Source organism: Rattus rattus, chromosome 15, assembly GCF_011064425.1.
Source record: "Rattus rattus isolate New Zealand chromosome 15, Rrattus_CSIRO_v1, whole genome shotgun sequence".
In the NCBI taxonomy this organism is placed as follows: domain Eukaryota; kingdom Metazoa; phylum Chordata; class Mammalia; order Rodentia; family Muridae; genus Rattus; species Rattus rattus.
The window spans coordinates 30932086-30949820 of NC_046168.1; the positions used below are offsets into that span (position 1 = coordinate 30932086).

Here is a 17735-nt window from a genome sequence, read left to right on the forward strand (position 1 = left end):
TGCATGTGACAGTGAGCCTGGGTCCTACAGCTAAAGGCCTAGGGTCTAGTGTGGTCTCTGACCAATAGCGTAAAGGTCAGCAAGCCATCGAGTACATGTGACAGCCCCACTAAGGACGGGCAGGGAAGAGTCTGGAGTGATCACTCTGGGGAATTAGGTGAGGTATCTCTCCACAGATAGCAAGAAGGTCACCAGGTTGTTAGCAGCCTCCATGCTCAGCTCTCAGATGGGATGCAGGTGTTTGCTTTCTCTCCCCCACTGAAGCGCATCCGAGTCTCCTAGGTGCTTTTCTGTGAGTGTAGGGCCCTCTGCGCTTTGATAGCAGGCGCTCTTACTGTGCACTTGTGTTTCATACCGTGAACACCATATTTTTGCCTTTTAAAAGTAAAGTATATTTCCAAGTTGAAGAGGAGCCTGGAACATCTTAATTAAAACAAGGCATGGTAGTTCCACTGTCTGTGACTTAGACCAACAGTGACTCTGGGCTTAATGAGATCTTGGCTATGCATGGCTGAACCTTCTTTTCTTTCCTTTATGATTTCTTTTCTTCTTTGTCTCCTCAGTGCAGCAGTAGACATTTTCTCTTTAATGTGTTGAACTGTTACTCATCCCTGCTCCATTTCTGGCTGCTTTTAATGCAGTTAATGGCAGCTATATGACGTTATATAAAGGTAGCTATATGAAGGCCAGGTGTAATTTTAATTTTGCAGGCCTGTAAGAAGCAGATGTAAGGAAGAGTCCTCTGACTCGGACACCAGACATCTCAGTCTGGTGGCGTTGGTCCTGGATTACACTTAGGACTGTCCCCCTGCGTGATGATGTCAGCTAGATTCCCAAGGAAGCATCGCACAGTGGCAGGAAGAGTTTGGAAGGATCATTGAGCATTCTAAAATACTAAGATAAGTTTGTCACTTTTTTGAAAGTACCCTGTGATGATACTTGGGCAGTACAGGGTAGATGATAGAAAGGTGGCTACTCCATGCTAGAGAGCCTTGTCCAGTGGGTGACTGGGCAGAGGGAGTGTAAGAACATTTTATAAAACAGAGATAGCCTTCTAAAGTCATCCCACATTTATGTGTGGGTGCTCAGAAAAGCCCAGTGTCAGCCAAACATGGCCTCAAGTTTAGAAATGACCCATAAACGTGGTGTATATGGCTGCTCTAAGTCCATTGTTACAGTATGATGGAAGCCAGCAGCCAGCTATTTGGGTTAAGGTACCTGCTATGAAGCATGATCCCAGGACCCATGCTGGAAGGAGAGCTGACTCCCACCTCCTCTGTACTGTGGCACATGCACATCTGCACACATGCACACATGAGAGACAAGTAAAAATAAACAAGCAAGGTTTTTAAAAGATGAACTTATGTGCACTGTGGTCTTCATGGGTTCATTTGAGCTAAGAGTGATTGGTGACTCAGGCAGCCTCAGGCCCCAGCTGGTCAGTATTCCATGAAAAGGGTTGGAGGGGAATTACAGAGGCTGTCCTTGATGAGAGAGACAAAACAGGTTTCATCAGTTCGCGCAGACAGTTGCTTCTCAGTGGTCTCCTTGCAGTTTCTGCTTTGCTTACTTACATAATAGCCTAAGGTACCAGAGCCACCTCTGCCCCTCAGAGCTGTGTCAGCATCAGCCATGGCTTCTGGGTTCCCATTGCCACCTCTGCCCCTCAGAGCTGTGTCAGCATCAGCCATGGCTTCTGGGTCCCCACCTCTGCCCCTCAGAGCTGTGTCAGCATCAGCCATGGCTTCTGGGTCCCCATTGCCTTTGTCCACATCCTAGTGCTGATGTGCGATGGAGTGCCACTGCCATCAGCCCATGCTCATTAAATGGTGTACTCTGAGGCCACAAAGAATGCCTGGGCAGTCTCTATTTCCTTGTACTGCCAGGTACTCCATAATGGAAAATGTTTGTAAAGATTTATGAAGCTGAGTTGGTTTTAATTAAATTTCTTGAGTTGAGCTTTCCCATTGCCTCTTTTTTGGGAACACGTTATCTAAAGCAGCAGCAGCAGCCGCAGCAGTAGCCGCAGCAGCAGGAGCAGCAGCCGCCGCCGCCACCGCCGATACGTCTGCCGTGTATAATGCTGATGTAACAGTTTCGGTTTCTTCCTATAGGAACTGTCCAAGATCACAATGCCAGTCATCTTTAATGAGCCTCTGAGCTTCCTGCAGCGGCTGACTGAGTACATGGAGCACACTTACCTCATCCACAAAGCCAGCTCATTCTCCGATCCTGTGGAAAGGATGCAGGTATGTGGCAATGACTCTTGGGAGAGGTGTAAGTCTGAGACTTTGGTCTCTCATCTCCTCCGCCCTACCACAAACACACATGTTCACATACATGATGCAGACACTGACATAGATGCTCACACACATGGCTACTGGTGTGAAGTCCAGCTGGGCATGGGATATTCTCAAAGCTTAAGAGACTTTTGCTGGGGAGAGGTTCTCTGTAAGGGGGCAGGCAGTATTGGGGGTATAAATCAATAAATAAGTATTAGAAAAGATAGGTGACCTGTAGCGAGAATACCTTGTATCTGTACGGATGTGGCACTGCCGGTAATTAATCTCATGGCCTCTAGTTTGGGCAGGAAATAGAAGGTGGGGCATCTGGGAAGCCGAAAGGATTCTGGGATAGTGGCAGGCAAGAAATTTGCCTGGGAAGACCTGACAAGACAGATGCTGGAACCTGAGCACAGGTCATCAGCCACATGGCAGAGTGTAGATTAGAGTAAGTGGGTTATGTTAAGTTAGGATTTAGTCAGAGAAGAGCCTAGCTATATGGCCAAGGGATTTGTAAATATAAAGAGGAAGAGGAGGAGAGAAGGGAGGGGAGAGGAAGGGAGGGAAAGGGAGAAGAGGGGAGGGGAGGGGAGGGGAGAGAAGAAAGGAGAAGAGAGAAAAGAAAGTCTTTTGTATCATGTCCTCCGGCCATCCTCTGGGGATGGTCACTGTAATGAAGACTGATGGGAATTTCAGGAGCCACAGAAGCAGGTCATACAACTAGACTTGGCTCCTGGAAGCTCTTTCCAAGTCTTCTTCTGGAAGCTTCTCCTGGAAGCTACATTCCAAGTCAAGAATGTAGCATGCATGTGGTAATTGGGAAATTGACATTTCTTTTTGCAAACTTTATTGAAGATCTTCTCAAAAATTTAGAATGCATGGTCACCAAAACATGTTTATGTTGGATCAATGTTCCAGTATGTATATTCATAAGTGCTCAATTCAAGGAACAAGAAGTTGAACTTTTTGATTTTTAAAGTAAAAGATGTTTGCATGGTGTCCATGGATGGTGCGGCACCAGATACAGTTCTTCAGATAAAGCAGCACCTCCCTGTTCTTCCATTCACATAACTGGCTTTTCACTTCAGTGGTTCATAGCCATGGCTTCTATTGCTGTGACAAAATACCATGTCCATAACAATCTTGATGAGGAAAGGGTTTATTTCAGCTCACAGTTCCACATCACAGTCTGTCACTAAGGGAAGTCATGGCAAGAGCCTGGAGGCAGGAGCTGATGCAGAGGCCATGGAGGGTGCTGCTCACTGGCTTGCTTGTCATGGCTTGCTCAGCCTTCTTGTAGGACCCAAGACTACAGCCCAGGGATTGTCTCACCCACAGTAAGCTGGGCCTTCCCCCATCAATCGTCAATCAAAGGCACCACAGGCTCTCCCAAAGCCAGTCCGGTGGGACATTTTCTCAGTTGAGGTTCCCCTTCCCAAATGACTCTAGCTTGTATCAAGTTAACCTAAAACTGAGTCGACAAAGTTGGCTTTTTCACCAATTAAGTTTAGTCTTGTATCTTTTTTTCCAATTCTAAATGAATAGTTGGTATATCTTTAACTGAACATGTAGACTTTTTCTTTGCTGTCAGTCCATGAATGAAATAATTTTTACACTGTTTTAGATACTATAGTATAGAAAATATGTAATATATACAAAAGGATATGTGTAAGTTAAGTGAGGATATGTGCAACTGCTATGCCATTTTATAAGATTTAAGCATCCACAGAGTTTGACATTTGAAGTGTGCGGTAAAACCAGCTCCACTGAGAGACAACTGTGATTTAAAGTTGTTAAAAAGCCAGCATATTAGAAGTAGTTGGCTTAAAGGGTTTTTGAAAGTCCTTGGCGGAATTATAGCATGCACATGATCTCATAAAAGCCATGTGTGAGGGTAGCACTCTAGGAGAAGATCCAGGAACTTTCATTATGAGTGTACAAGCTTCTACAGTAACTTTAGAAAGCCACGTTAAAAATCCAAACAAATTAAGCCTCTCAATAATTTTGTTAGTCACTGCCTTCTAGGCCCCTTTGATTCCTGAGAGGTGTGAGTGTTAATAACTTCTGCAATGCTCTGTTCCAGTGTGTGGCTGCATTTGCTGTGTCTGCCGTCGCTTCTCAGTGGGAGCGCACTGGGAAACCCTTCAACCCACTTCTGGGAGAGACTTACGAATTAGTTCGGTGAGGTCTTCTGCTCCGTTGTAGATGGCTTATTGAATGCGTGTGACTTATATAGAGTTTTTAGCGAAGAAAAATGTGTATATTGAGTGTCCCTAAAAAATTATTTGTGTCTGGAATATACTAATTATTTTGAAGTTTATGTCTATGAAACTTCAGTAACTATCAAAAATACAAAATAATCATGTAATATACCATCATTTAAAAACAATTACAAGTGTTTCAGTGTTACCAACCTTCTAGGATTAACTCCCCTCCATTTTTAGGTGCATAACATGAAGATTACTATTGCTGCGATAAAACACCATGACTAAAAGCAGCTCAGTGAGAAAACTGTATTTCACTCCTAAGTTCATCATCAGAAGCAGTGAGAACAGGCCCTCACACAGGACAGGAGCTCACACAGGAGGGGTGCTCACACAGGACAGGAGCTCACACAGGACAGGAGCTCAGCAAGACAGGAGCTCAGACAGGACAGAAGTTCACACAGGAGCTCACACAGGACAGGAGCTCACACAGGACAGGAGCTCACACAGGAGGGGTGCTCACACAGGACAGGAGCTCACACAGGACAGGAGCTCAGCAAGACAGGAGCTCACACAGACAGAAGTTCACACAGGACAGGAGCTCACACAGGACAGGAGCTCACACAGGACAGGAGTTCACACAAGACAGGAGTTCACACAAGACGGGAGCTCAGACAGGACAGGAGTTCACATAGGAGCTCACACAGGACAGGAGCTCACACAGGACAGGAGCTCACACAGGACAGGAGCTCACACAGGACAGGAGTTCACACAGGAGCTCACACAGGACAGGAGCTCACACAGGACAGGAGCTCACACAGGACAGGAGCTCAGCAGGACAGTAGTTCACACAGGAGCTCACACAGGACAGGCGCTCACACAGGAGAGGTGCTCATGCAGAAGAGGTGTTCACACAGGAGGAGCACTCACATAGGACAGGAGTTCACACAGGAAAAGAGTTCACACAGAACAGGCACTCACACAGGAGAGATGCTCACACAGGAGAGGTGTTCACACAGGACAGGAGCTCACACAGGAAAAGAGTTCACACAGGAGAGTTGCTCACACTGGAGAGGTGCTTACAGAGGACAGGAGCCTGGAGCTGAAGCAAAGGCCATGGAAGGGTGCTGCTTACTGGCTTGCTCTTCAAGGGTTTTTCGACCTGCTGTTTTATAGAACCCAGGACTGCAAGCCCAGAGATGGCATCACCCACAGTGGGCTGGGCCCTTCCACATCCATCACTAATTAAGAAAATGTCCTACAAGCTTACCTTCAGCTCAGTCTTATAAAGGCATTTTCTTCATTGATGTTCACTTCTCTCAGATGACTCTAACTTATTCCAAGATGACATAAACTCAAAACAAGAATCTAGAGGCAGGGGGTTGGGGATTTAGCTCAGTGGTAGAGCGCTTGCCTAGGAAGCGCAAGGCCCTGGGTTCGGTCCCCAGCTCCGAAAAAAAGAAAAGGAAAAAAAAAAAAAAAGAATCTAGAGGCAGGAACTGAAACAGAGACCATGGATGAGTACAGCTTACTGATTTGCTTGCTCATCCTACTTCCTTATACTGTCCAGGACCACCTACCCCAGGGCAGCACTGCCCAGAGTAAGCAGGTTGGGTTGGGCTCCTACATCAATCATTGATCAAGAAGCTGTGTTGCGCACTTGTCTACAGACCAGTGTTATTGAGTATCTGTTGTCAGGAAGCAGAGAGCAGACGGGGGTGGGGTGGGGGTGGGGGTGGTGTGTGTGAATCCAGGCTACCAACCTTCCGACCAGCCTCTAGTGATTCACTTCAGCCACCAGCTGGGGACCAAGGTTTCCAAAACACAGGCTTGTGGGGGACATTTCACATTCAAACCAAGCCATGCTCCTCATGTAAATCACCCAAACCCATAGGAGTGTTCTTTGTTTTGAAATGGACAAGCAGCTCGCTTTCCAATGGCATTGGACATCATAGCTTAGGTCTTGTTGTTCTCATGGAAGCTTACACTGTAGTAAGGATAATAAAAAGTTTTCTTCATTGACCTTTCCCTCAACATTTTAACAAATTAAATGACAGTTAACTGCAACAATGTGTTTTTCTTTTTTCTTTTAATCTTAAGAGATGACCTTGGATTTAGGCTCATCTCAGAGCAGGTCAGCCATCATCCCCCCATCAGTGCATTCCATGCAGAAGGACTCAACAATGACTTCATCTTCCATGGCTCAATTTACCCCAAACTGAAGTTCTGGGGCAAGAGTGTAGAAGCAGAACCTAAAGGGACCATCACCTTGGAGCTTTTAGAGTGAGTACAGGAAAGCCATTCTCTCTCGGGCGGCCCTGCTTGTGGATCTGCACACACAGACCCTACCATGCCTTCCAGCGAGGACCATGACAGCAACAGTGTTAGGCAGAGTGCGCTTCCTGCCCCTGGGTGGAAGACTGTGGGAAGCATGGCAGTAGCCCCCATGCTAAGCAGGCTGGCTGGTGCAAACAGTTCCATTGGTGTTTAATGTGTGTGGATCAGCTATGAGGTAGGTGCAGTGAACTCAAAGGCAGTTCTTACAAGACCAGCTGTCTGGCTCCCATGATGCCATTCTTAAAAAAAAAGAATCCTTCTAAATTAAATTCATCCTAAATTAGTGAGGTGACAATTATGTGACACGTTGAACCTTAGGCTGGTGGGGAACTCTTCTGCAGGATTAACTTGCATTTCTAAATGAGCTCATATGTCCTCTGCCTGCTAACTAGGATTGGAAACCCTGGGCAGGAGCCACATGGCAACGTTCTGGGATTCTGAACAGTAAGGACAAGCAGTAAAGAGAACAGAGAGAAGAAAAGTCAGACCCTCAAGCCCAGCTTGGCAGTGAGATTTTACATTTTCTCCTCGCTGAGGGGCTGAGCAGCAGATTACAAACAGCATTAGAGGCAGACAGAGGCGGTCCCAGGATAGACCCTTTCTCCTCTCCCTAGAGATGCCTCACAGACAGAGTATTAAACTCAGACTCGTTTTACCTTTAACCTTTTCCCAAAGCAAGTGCCTGGTCCTCTGGTGCTCCTATGTACTAGGCGCTACTCTCTGAAACTGAGAAAACACTCAGCAGCTTGGAACTGGTAATGCGGTGAGAACCAACGGTTACCATCCTGGAGGCAGGGCCAGCTATTGGAAGTGTTGACAGAGCGTTCAGACCCAGAGTGTGGGCGGAGAGGAGTGTCCTGAAGCACAGAATGGGGGCAGTCCTTGTCTAACCCTTCACCCCAAGTGCATGAAGGTGTGAGCACTGGCGACTCCAGGCCCAGATCCCGTATAGCAGTGCTGTGCGTCTGAGGAGCTTTACAAAGGCTTTGAAAATTGTAGTGATACCAGAATCGAAGCACACAGGAGGAGGGTCAGGCTTGTGGCCTGGGCTTTTGTTAATTGCCTCCACTCAAAACTGAAGTCAGCATTCTCCAGATTTAAAGAGAATAGCAATCTCTTAAAACTCAAGTATCAGGAGTATAATTAAGACTATTTGGCTTTACTAAGAAACTGGGAAAAAAGGAAAAAAGGAAAAAAAAAAAACCCACCTCAACAGCTCACAGTGAAAGCCTCGCAGTGAACAGCCTCTAACCCCAAGACGACCCAGGCACTATACAAAGTTTGCATTAGTTAGAAGTACTTGTCACTATTGTTGCTGGCAATAAATATGAACACTCACATGAACAGAAGGGTATTCCAACAAAGAAATGGAGATATTTGGTGGCATATTAGTGCTAAAAAACCAGCAAGGGAAATACAGTGACCAGGGCAGGCTCAGCCTTGAGTTGGGGAAAGATATAGGGGCTGGATGCTGAGATAGCGTGATGGAGAATAAGTCCAGGTTCAATCCTGACTCTCCCCTCTTACCTACAGGGAGTCTCTATGTAAGAGAGCAAAGGCAGGGAGGGGAAGAGTGTGTGTGTGTGTGTGTGTGTGTGTGTGTGTGTGTGTGTGTGTGTGTGTGTTTTCCTGTTCACATGTGTTCAAGTGCACGTATGTGGAGGCCAAAGGCTGACATCAGTTATCTTCCTTGGTCACTCTACTCACTGATTTAGCTAATCTAGTCAGTCAGCTCACCCTTGGGGTCGTGGTCTCTGCCTCCTGCATAGTAGGATAGCAGGAAGGCTGTTCCCTCCTGGCATTTCTATGGGTGCTAGGATGCAATCTCTGGTCCTTACTCAGTTTTATCAAGTGCTTTTGAACTATTTATTAAGCCCTGTAGGCACAAAGGAGGAGATTCTAAACTTTGGAAAAGCAAATGAGGCAGAACTAAAACTACTGACATTTTGAAAAGGAGCAAAAGAAGTAAGAGATGCTCAGAGGTGACTGGATTTACCGCTTGCTGCTGTTGCATCAGTGGAGTGGGGAAGAGAGTCGGGATATGGGCTCCACAGAGGGAGGCATGGTCAGTGTGGATCATGGACTAAGAAAGGTAAACTATAAAACTTTGGAAGAAAACAGAAAACCTTTTGAATTTTAGGTAGAACTCTCTTTCACAAACACAGTACAGAAAGTACAATACACCAAAGACTGGTTTAAAGACTCGATTAAATTTAAAGCTCTCTCTGAATTATACTATTTAATGAATGAAAGATAAACTATAGACTATTAGGAAGGGTTGATGTCCAGAATATATAAAGACCCCTGAAATAATTATATAGCTCAACAAAGCCCCCATAAGTTTTTGTTTTCAAATTAAGTGATATGTACTGTTACAGGTTTTGGGTTTTGAATTGGTTAGCTGTCTTGTGGGTAAACTGGGTGGTGCCTTTTCTGGAAAATGCCACGTGGAGCTTCACCTTGATTTTCTACCTCTCCATTTACCGTTCATATTGCACCAAACTGTGGAAGAACACAGGCTGAATATTCCTTTTCAGAAAAGCTTGGGAAGACAACTATTCCATATTTAGGAGCCTTTTGATTTTGGAATGGCTGTGTAAATCTTACCAGTTGAAAGAAATACCATCTGAAAAGTTCAGAATGCTCGGAAATCAAAGGTTTTTTGTTTTTGTTTTGTTTTGTTTTGTTTTGTTTTGAGTTTTATGTAAGTGTGCAAATATTTTGGAGGTTGAATTTTTGAATTAGAGATGTTCAACTTACATGTAGTTTGTTTTTTAAAACAATAAAAAAGGGAAGGTAATGCTTATTTGCAATGAGTTAATGTCAGTGTTGTCTGTGTGAGTGTGTGTGTGTGTGTGTGTGTGTGTGTGTGTGAGAGAGAGAGAGAGAATATGCATGTGCGTGTGCCTGTGTGTTTGGGTGAGTGCACAGAGGCCAAAAGTTGGCACCGGGTCTTCGTGTAGTGCTGCCTACCTATTTCTTGAGACAGTGCCTCTCACTGACGGGGACCAGCAAGCCCTGGAATCCGCCTTTCTGGAGACTTTCATTGCTGTGGTTACAGATGGCATCACCACACCCTCCTTTCACATGGGATTAAACCCGTTGTGCAGCAAACGACACTTAAAACAAACTCATTTTTTAGACAAACTACTAATTTTTTTAGACTCAACTACTAATCTAGGTTTGGGGTTGTTTTTTAGACACAACGAAGCATACACATGGACAAACCCCACCTGCTGTGTGCATAACATCATCGTGGGCAAACTCTGGATCGAACAGTATGGCAATGTGGAAATCATAAACCACAAGTAAGGCACTGTCTGGCTCTTCACGTGTTCTCCTCATCTAAAGGCCTTACCTCATGGCGGGAGTGTCAGGACAGGGAACACGAGACTCCTGAGAGAGTACAATAATGATTTCATGGATAATTCCTGCTGGCAGCAGATAATTCCTGCCTAGTATGTAGCACAGACTAGGTGGACCCTAGGTCTCCCCAGGGCTGCCTTCCATTCAGCCAGCTTCCATTGTGCTCCCTTGGCATTGACTTTGGGTGAGTAAAGTAGGAGAAGCAAAAAGGTCTTCTGAAAGTTAGTTTCAGATTGTGTTACTCATTGCGGTGAACGCTTCTGAGCTTGTCCTTGTTGGGTAGTGCTGATGGAGGGGAGGGGTGGAAAGCCCTTGAGGACTCATGGGTCAGGAACATCTGCAAACAGTGGCAGCCACCAGAAAGCCATCCTCTTACTGTTCTCAGCATTGCATGGTCATGGGAACTTACCTTCCTTTGTAGGACTGGGGACAAGTGTGTGTTGAATTTTAAGCCATGTGGTCTTTTTGGCAAGGAATTACACAAAGTTGAAGGCTACATACAAGATAAAAGGTACGTTTCCTTTTTTAGCTTTGGTTGTGTGTGCTTATTTAGATGTGGGTGCTCAGGTGTGCCGCCTGATAGACTGGCATTCTAGTAACAGTGCAGTCTTCTACAGAGAAGAGCTCTCCTTAAAGGCTGTACATGTAAAGATACAGTAACACTTTACTACGCACAACAGGCTTAACTGGCAACTAAACGACAGTTTCTCTTGATAGCAAAAAGAAACTCTGTGCTCTCTACGGGAAGTGGACCGAGTGCTTGTACAGTGTAGACCCTGCTACTTTTGACGCTTACAAAAAAAACGATAAGAAAAACACAGAAGAGAAGAAGAACAGCAAACAGGTGAGGACACTGCCGGTGATGTAGTCACTGGCTCCTGCACGTGGACAGACTGTCTCTGCGGCCGTCGGGGTCAGCGCTGCTAACACAGGAGTTCTTCTCACTGCATCTTCTGAATGGAGAGATCTCTGTCCTGAGTGGAGAGTACCAGGCTTGAGCTTCCCGTGGTTGTGGCAGTGTCTCGTGTGTGTGGCGTGCCCATGTGATTGGTGTCACCTGGGAAAGTCGGTGCCTGTCTCAATAGCATAGGAGTAGGTTTCCCCCCTGTTTTGGTGTGTGAGAGGTGGAAATGGTCCTCACAGGTAAGCTTTTCTCATGTCTGTAAACATTACCTGTCTTCCTGTCTATCCCCAACTCACTGACTCAGCCCCACAGTTGAGGTTGCCCTACCCTGTTCTCTTCACACTGGGCATGGCTGTTGACAAAGTATCGTTGTCCCAGTCCCAGGCAAGCACAAGCTGCCTGCCTGCCTGTCTGCCACAGGCTTGGACATTCTGCAGGCCTGTATCTCCTTCCTGCAGTCAGTTACTGAGAGCTAGAGAGATTGTATCTGTGGGGACAGGAGGCGCTTGTTTGGAGCCCAGCCAGGAGAAGCAGGGTCTGTGGGTTAGAAACCACCTCTGTCATCTGTGAGCAGTGCAAGCTCAAATCATTCCCAGCCCTCAGCCTCTGATGTCACCTCTAAAATGGGCATTCTAGTAACACCCCTGTGCTAGATGAGTGGAGTTCTTTGCTGGTCTTTGTGAAGGTCTCAGAACACTCCATGCTCTCAGGTAAAGTCCTTTTTGCTCCAAGTCTGCCCTGTCTGCCAGCCAGGCACTGTCTGATCACGCACTCAGCATGCAGGCTCTCAGGCCCCAGACTCAGAGCTACCAAGTCACTGAGCTGGGCTCGTTTGTGTTTGTTTCTTCTCAAAAAAGTCCCTTTAGCTGTCACACAGAATGGGAGGTTTTCTTGTGGCGTTTCCACACCCACAGAGCAAGTAGCTGTCGTATTTTCTGCCTCATCACCCTCTTTTCTTCCTAGTTCCTGTTTCTTCTTGCCCTTCCTCCTCCCACTTCCACTTTCATGGTGTGCACGTGTGTAACCTAGAGCATCAAACTTGTCACAGACTGGCTGGTTTCAATTCACATGAGATTCTTCACGTCCGCTCGTCTCTCCATTCATTTTTAGACATGAGGAGGTTCAAGAAGCTCCTGATTTCCTCAGGGGTAGATGGCACATTTATTTATCTGACTTTGTACATTAGGAGTTAACCTTGGGCCTGTGCATTTTGTCTGGAGTGCACAGCTTTGATATGCGTCCCTCAGCTGTGAGTGTTCCTGCCTGCCTGTGCCTCCTCCTTAAGGTGAACCCACGTCCTCTTCAGGAACCCTTAGTGGGATGAAGTAGGAAGGGTCTCACACTGCTTGGCTGCAGCAGCACTGAGAGAAGGGACCTGGTAAACGCCACTTCCTCAGTACACCTGTCACCAAGCCTCTCATAGAGTGTGGACAGCAAAGGACTCTGGCCAGATTCTAGGAAATACTCTTAAGTTCCGTCCTTTGTATAAACGCAGGCTTCCTCTCAGGCTTCCACCCTGTCTGCTTTCTCCTGCCATGGGTACGGTTCCCTCCTGCCCGCTGCTGCTGTTCCTGAAGGCTCCCATGTCCTGGGCCCAGCATGGCCTCAAGGCACCTTGCTGTTGTCCCACTGACTGTCCACATGGCGCCTCAGCCAGAGGCCAGCCGGAAGCTGCGGTTCAGTACCTCAGGTTGAGGATTTCACTGCAGCTTCTGAAGCCCTGACTCGTTTTCTGTTGTGATACTGACAGCTTCAGCAAAGGCCAAGTATACGGCGAGTAGCAGAGCTGCTGTCCATGGGGAAGGAGACAGAGGAAACCACTGGGTTCCTTTTTCACCTACTATTCTTGTAAGAGCTCCTTTTTGTCTGCAGTGTTGAGGAAGCCTGCTGGCTCTGTGTCATTGATGAAGTCAGTTAGCTCAGTGTGTAAACTTTTGTTCTCACATGTGGCCATGCATTGGCTTCTCATTCTCCTGTGTAAATGTGTTCCTGACCTTTAGTGTGTAGCTCTCAGGTTGTCAGGCTTTTCCTGTAGCACTCTGCACCCCAACTCTGAGCATTTTGAACTTCTCAGTAAATATTCCTTTTGTGTTTAAGAGATGCAAGCATTTTCAACTGGGAAGCGACAAGAAGAAAAAGGGCCAAGTGATCCAGTTCTAAGCTGAGTTTTGTATGAAGACAATAAAATCTTGACCTTTCATTCCCACCCCAACCCCCAAAGACTAGAAGCTTTAAAACTGTAAAACACTATAGCAAAGAAAGACAGTGGCAACAAGGACTTGAACACAGACTCAGGGAATGGGATAAGGTTAGAGTCCAAAACACCCAGCACATGTCATTCAGTGGGACAAGTAGAGACCCCAGCAGCCCTGCTGTCTCTAGCTCCACCCGGGTTTGCATGTGCAGCCTGTGACCTGCGCAGCCTGCACCCAGGGCTGTCCTCTCATTCACGTCTGCTTCAGGAGCTTGTGCTTGGTGGTTTAACTCCTTATTGCTGTGGCCCCAGGACCCCTCAAGTAACTGGAGGCGTGAGCTGCCTTGCTGATTACATGTTCCTTTGGAGGCATGGGATGCTTTCTGCTAACTGAAGAGACGGTGAGGTAACTGACAGCCAGCACTGCCCCAGGGACACCCTGGGGCTCATGCAGTCTAAGTCCTTCAGATCTTCTGCCATCCTGGGCTGTGTGCCTACACAAGCCTCAGTCTCTCTGGCCTTTTGGAAAACTGCTTTTTGGACAAGGAGCCTCAGCCGTTCTGTGTATGCTCTGAGACCTTGCTTAGTCATCAGAACACACAGTTGAATATTTAAAACCTTGCTTTCTAGGCAAGCGCATCTGAGGAGTCTGACGAAATGCCAGTGCCGGACTCTGAGAGCGTATTCGTTATTCCTGGCAGTGTGCTCCTGTGGCGGATAGCCCCGCGGCCTCCCAACTCTGCTCAGGTGAGCCCAGCCTGCTAAATGCAGTTTGCTTATGGCTCTCCCACAGGCAGCAGAGCCTTTCAGCTGTCCCCTGCCACCTCCATACTTCACATTCCCTCCCTATGCAGAGGGCTCTCTGTGGGCGGAATGTGTGCTGGACAGAGCTTCACTAAGGGTCTCTAACAGAGACCTGGGGGTGAGATAAGCCCTTGTTAAGCAGACTGGTGCAGGTAGTTGATCAGTGTAGATCCTCCAGACCGAGCAGAATGTGATTTTAGTGAGGGAAACAGAATGGATGTTAGTTTACTACCCTGTGAGCTCTGCTGTGAGCTGAGTGTCCATGGGAGGCTGCAGATGTGGACGGAGGCCTTCAGTCATGTCCTCTGAGAAAGGCTGCCAAGGGAGGTGTTGCTCAGATGAGCTCTCCTTGGGCTTTCTCCCTCATCAGGTAGGTGCTAACTTGGTTCTTGGCTGTGTTTCAGATGTATAATTTTACCAGCTTTGCCATGGTCTTGAATGAGGTAGACAAGGAGATGGAGACCGTGATTCCCAAGACTGACTGCAGGCTGCGGCCTGACATCAGAGCCATGGAGAACGGAGAGATAGGTGAGAGGACCGCCGGCAGGCACAGCACTGGAATCTCAGGCTCTTAGAGGGTTATCTGTTAAAATCCTGTTTGGGAAGCAGCGACCTCCCTTCCGTAAGCTCAGATTCATGGGTGGTGCTCCCCGTGTTAACTCCTCTGCACATGGCTGGAGATGGGTCCCTCAGAGGACACTGGGCAACTTTAAACTGTAGTCTGCAGACTTCACTATGCATTTGAAAGTTCACATCATGAACCTCATAGAAGAGGATGGCTTCATCTTTAGTAACACGTTGAATCTTAAAATGTGAAAGGCCATGGCTCCAGTCTAGCCTCAGAGAGCACAGAACAGCCTTGGACAGTGCCGACCTCCTCCTATAGTGTGTGTGGTATCGGGCCTAAATTTCTCATTGAGAGTAGTTCTCTACAGAGGGATAGAGCAAAAGTGTTTTGTTTAGTTGTTTGAACTACTTATGAATGGGCAGAAGGGAATTTTCAGTAATCTCTCTTGTATTTAGTTTTTCTACTCAGTTTTTATTGAAGCATTTTAGCCTGCATTTGTAGCCCTAACAGTAAGCATATTGTTTTTTGTAAATGCAGAGGTATCTGGGTGCTGTTTGATAAAAGGTCATTGTCTGCATGAATGAATTCTCAATGTGTCTGTTAAAAAAAAAAAGAGAGACCTGACAGTGTCAGATACCAGCACCTCCTATGACTACAGTCTTGTGAATTTCTGTCTAATTAAGTTAGTTGGTACTGGGAGATGATCCTGGGGTTTCACATGCTGGGTAAATACTTACTACTGGGGTAGCTCTCTAGCCCTTTTTATTTTTAAAGGGTCTTACTAAGTTGCCCACACTGGCCTTGAACTTATGACTTCCTGCCTCAATTTCCAAATAGCTAGGATTTTAAACTGCCCCAGTCTGCACTAGTGTGCACCAGTGTTCCACCTTGACTTTAATGCTGTACAGTGAAGTTAACAGTACTACATGTGGCCAGTGTTGTCTGTAGTTAGTTTCTAGTGCCATGCCTGGCATGTCCTGCATAAGAATATATTTGTCATTGACCTTATTTTAGATCAAGCTAGTGAAGAAAAAAAACGACTCGAGGAAAAACAAAGAGCAGCCCGCAAAAACAGGTCCAAGTCAGAAGAGGACTGGAAGACAAGGTGTGTACTCTGTTCAGTGGGCTCCAACGAGTAGGCTGCTGTGTATACGTGACAGGGAAATCACTCAGGTAGATCATTTCATAATTAGGACAGGTTAAAATGTTAAAAGCTAGATGTAGCCCAAGAACCTAAATTGATACCCAGTAAAATTCAGACTGGATTCATTGGGTTGTATGTGGAGATGAAGAAAATCATAGCCTTTGAACTGAAACCTGTTTGCCAGTGCCGATTTGGGCAACCAGCAACTGTGTAAGTGCTCTGACACTCAGCTGGCCTGTCAGATGGAGCTCTTGGGAGTAGTACCTGTGACCCCTCCAGTCACTGACGCACTGTTGACAGCATCACAGACTGCCTCTCATGGGTAGCCACACATGGGACAGATCCACTCATTGCTAACAGCTGTGGACTGTACTACTTCTGTCTAAAGATATGTCCCCTTTGGGAACATATATGTTCTCTCAGGAAATCCATGACACATGGAGCCAAGTACTTAAATAGTTTGTGGTTTTTGAGTCATTGCTCTCCTAACTTGGTCCTTTTTCATTGGACAGGTGGTTTCATCAAGGCCCTAACCCCTACAGTGGAGCACAGGACTGGATTTATTCTGGCAGCTACTGGGACAGAAACTACTTCAATTTGCCTGATATTTATTAAAGTGCAGAGAAGTCCAGGTGTTTGCTAATCTAAGTCTTAAGCTTAAGTTTTTAAATGTTTTCCCTTGGTTTCTACTCCTCTGTAATCTGCATTTCACCCAATAAGGCAAGGCACATGGTCACTGGGGATGGCCTGAGAGGGAAGGAGGCACCAGTGCCTCACAGTCGCTCACTCAGAGCACTGCTCATGGGAGGGGAGAAGCTGTTGGGGTGCTGTTTCTGTCCCCACATTGCTGGAGATGGAAACCTAGAATAATCAGCTCTGTGGGATTCTATAGTGATCCAAAAATCAAGTTATTTTGAATATTTTTATGTTATAACGCTTGAGTATTTTAGGTGTAACTTTGAAATGTTTAGAATTCTTCTAGAATTCTTCTGTACAATGTTATGTGCTCAAATGTAGAGATTATCATTTTACAAAAACTAAATTGGTAAGATGGCCTTTTGGGGAATTAATCCTCTTGGTTTTACTTTCCCACCTCCTAGAGCGGGGGCAGAATTCCTGATCCGAAAATTCTAAACCGGAGCAGGTATTTACTTCTCTTAGCACTCTGGATTTACATTCACATTTGTGATCAGTCATTAGACTTTACAGGGTTAACTTGTATGTTTGAACTGAAAATCACAAAAATGCCCTAAAATAGATTTTAATCAATATCACTATCTAATGACAAACCTTTAGCCTCAACTTCCAGTGGCAAATGCCACAGAGAAATTAAGCTGCACTCATGTATTATAATGTAGGTAAGAGAAGGCCTTGTGCATTCTGAGTTTGCGAGGTACTGGAGACCTGCTGTACAGTAGCTTTTCCCCATTAATTGGGGTGATCTCATAGTAACCTAACCAGACTGACGTACTTGCCCTAAAGGGCCTTAGGGAGCTTCCAGTAAGTTATGTTAATTGTCTTGGAGTTAACAAGTGTTATGATGCTAAATAAAGGCTTTAGAATATCAAAAAAGACTTTCAGAATTTCAGATGATATTGTAACCTAACATTTTCCTTAATCGAAGGTATTCCCAGAGAGAGAGAGATATCAAACAGTTATACATAGCGTGAAGTGGTCCTTGTTATTTGAGCTGGACAAATGCATACGTGTGAATTACTAAAACAGCAGTGCAAAGTCTTATGCTTGCAGGAAGTTTATTGATACAGTTCACACGGTGACAAACTCCACCTTGAATGCTGAATCAAACAGCATCATTTTCAGCATCTGTTAATGAAGAGACATTGAACTGTTTAAATATCTGGTCTACAAGCTTGGTGTTACTAATCAAAAATATTCTAGCATTTCCTGCTGAGGCCACCTCTTGACAACACA

General features: G+C 46.0%; 1 protein-coding gene across 4 annotated transcripts in view; it reads left to right on the plus strand.

Moving 5' to 3' along the window:
- Osbpl1a (oxysterol binding protein like 1A) overlaps positions 1 to 17375 on the plus strand; it is a 186910-nt gene extending 169535 nt beyond the window's left edge. For all 4 annotated transcript variants that reach the window (XM_032886004.1, XM_032886005.1, XM_032886006.1 and 1 more), the window contains 10 exons: positions 2115 to 2249; positions 4366 to 4463; positions 6587 to 6769; positions 10024 to 10131; positions 10611 to 10700; positions 10907 to 11033; positions 13918 to 14034; positions 14496 to 14619; positions 15674 to 15764; positions 16316 to 17375. In XM_032886004.1, coding sequence (XP_032741895.1) covers positions 2115 to 2249; positions 4366 to 4463; positions 6587 to 6769; positions 10024 to 10131; positions 10611 to 10700; positions 10907 to 11033; positions 13918 to 14034; positions 14496 to 14619; positions 15674 to 15764; positions 16316 to 16418 — 1176 coding nt within the window. In that variant the 3' untranslated portion in view covers positions 16419 to 17375. The remainder of the gene's footprint in view (positions 1 to 2114; positions 2250 to 4365; positions 4464 to 6586; positions 6770 to 10023; positions 10132 to 10610; positions 10701 to 10906; positions 11034 to 13917; positions 14035 to 14495; positions 14620 to 15673; positions 15765 to 16315) is intronic.
- The last annotated feature ends 360 nt before the right edge of the window (positions 17376 to 17735 follow it).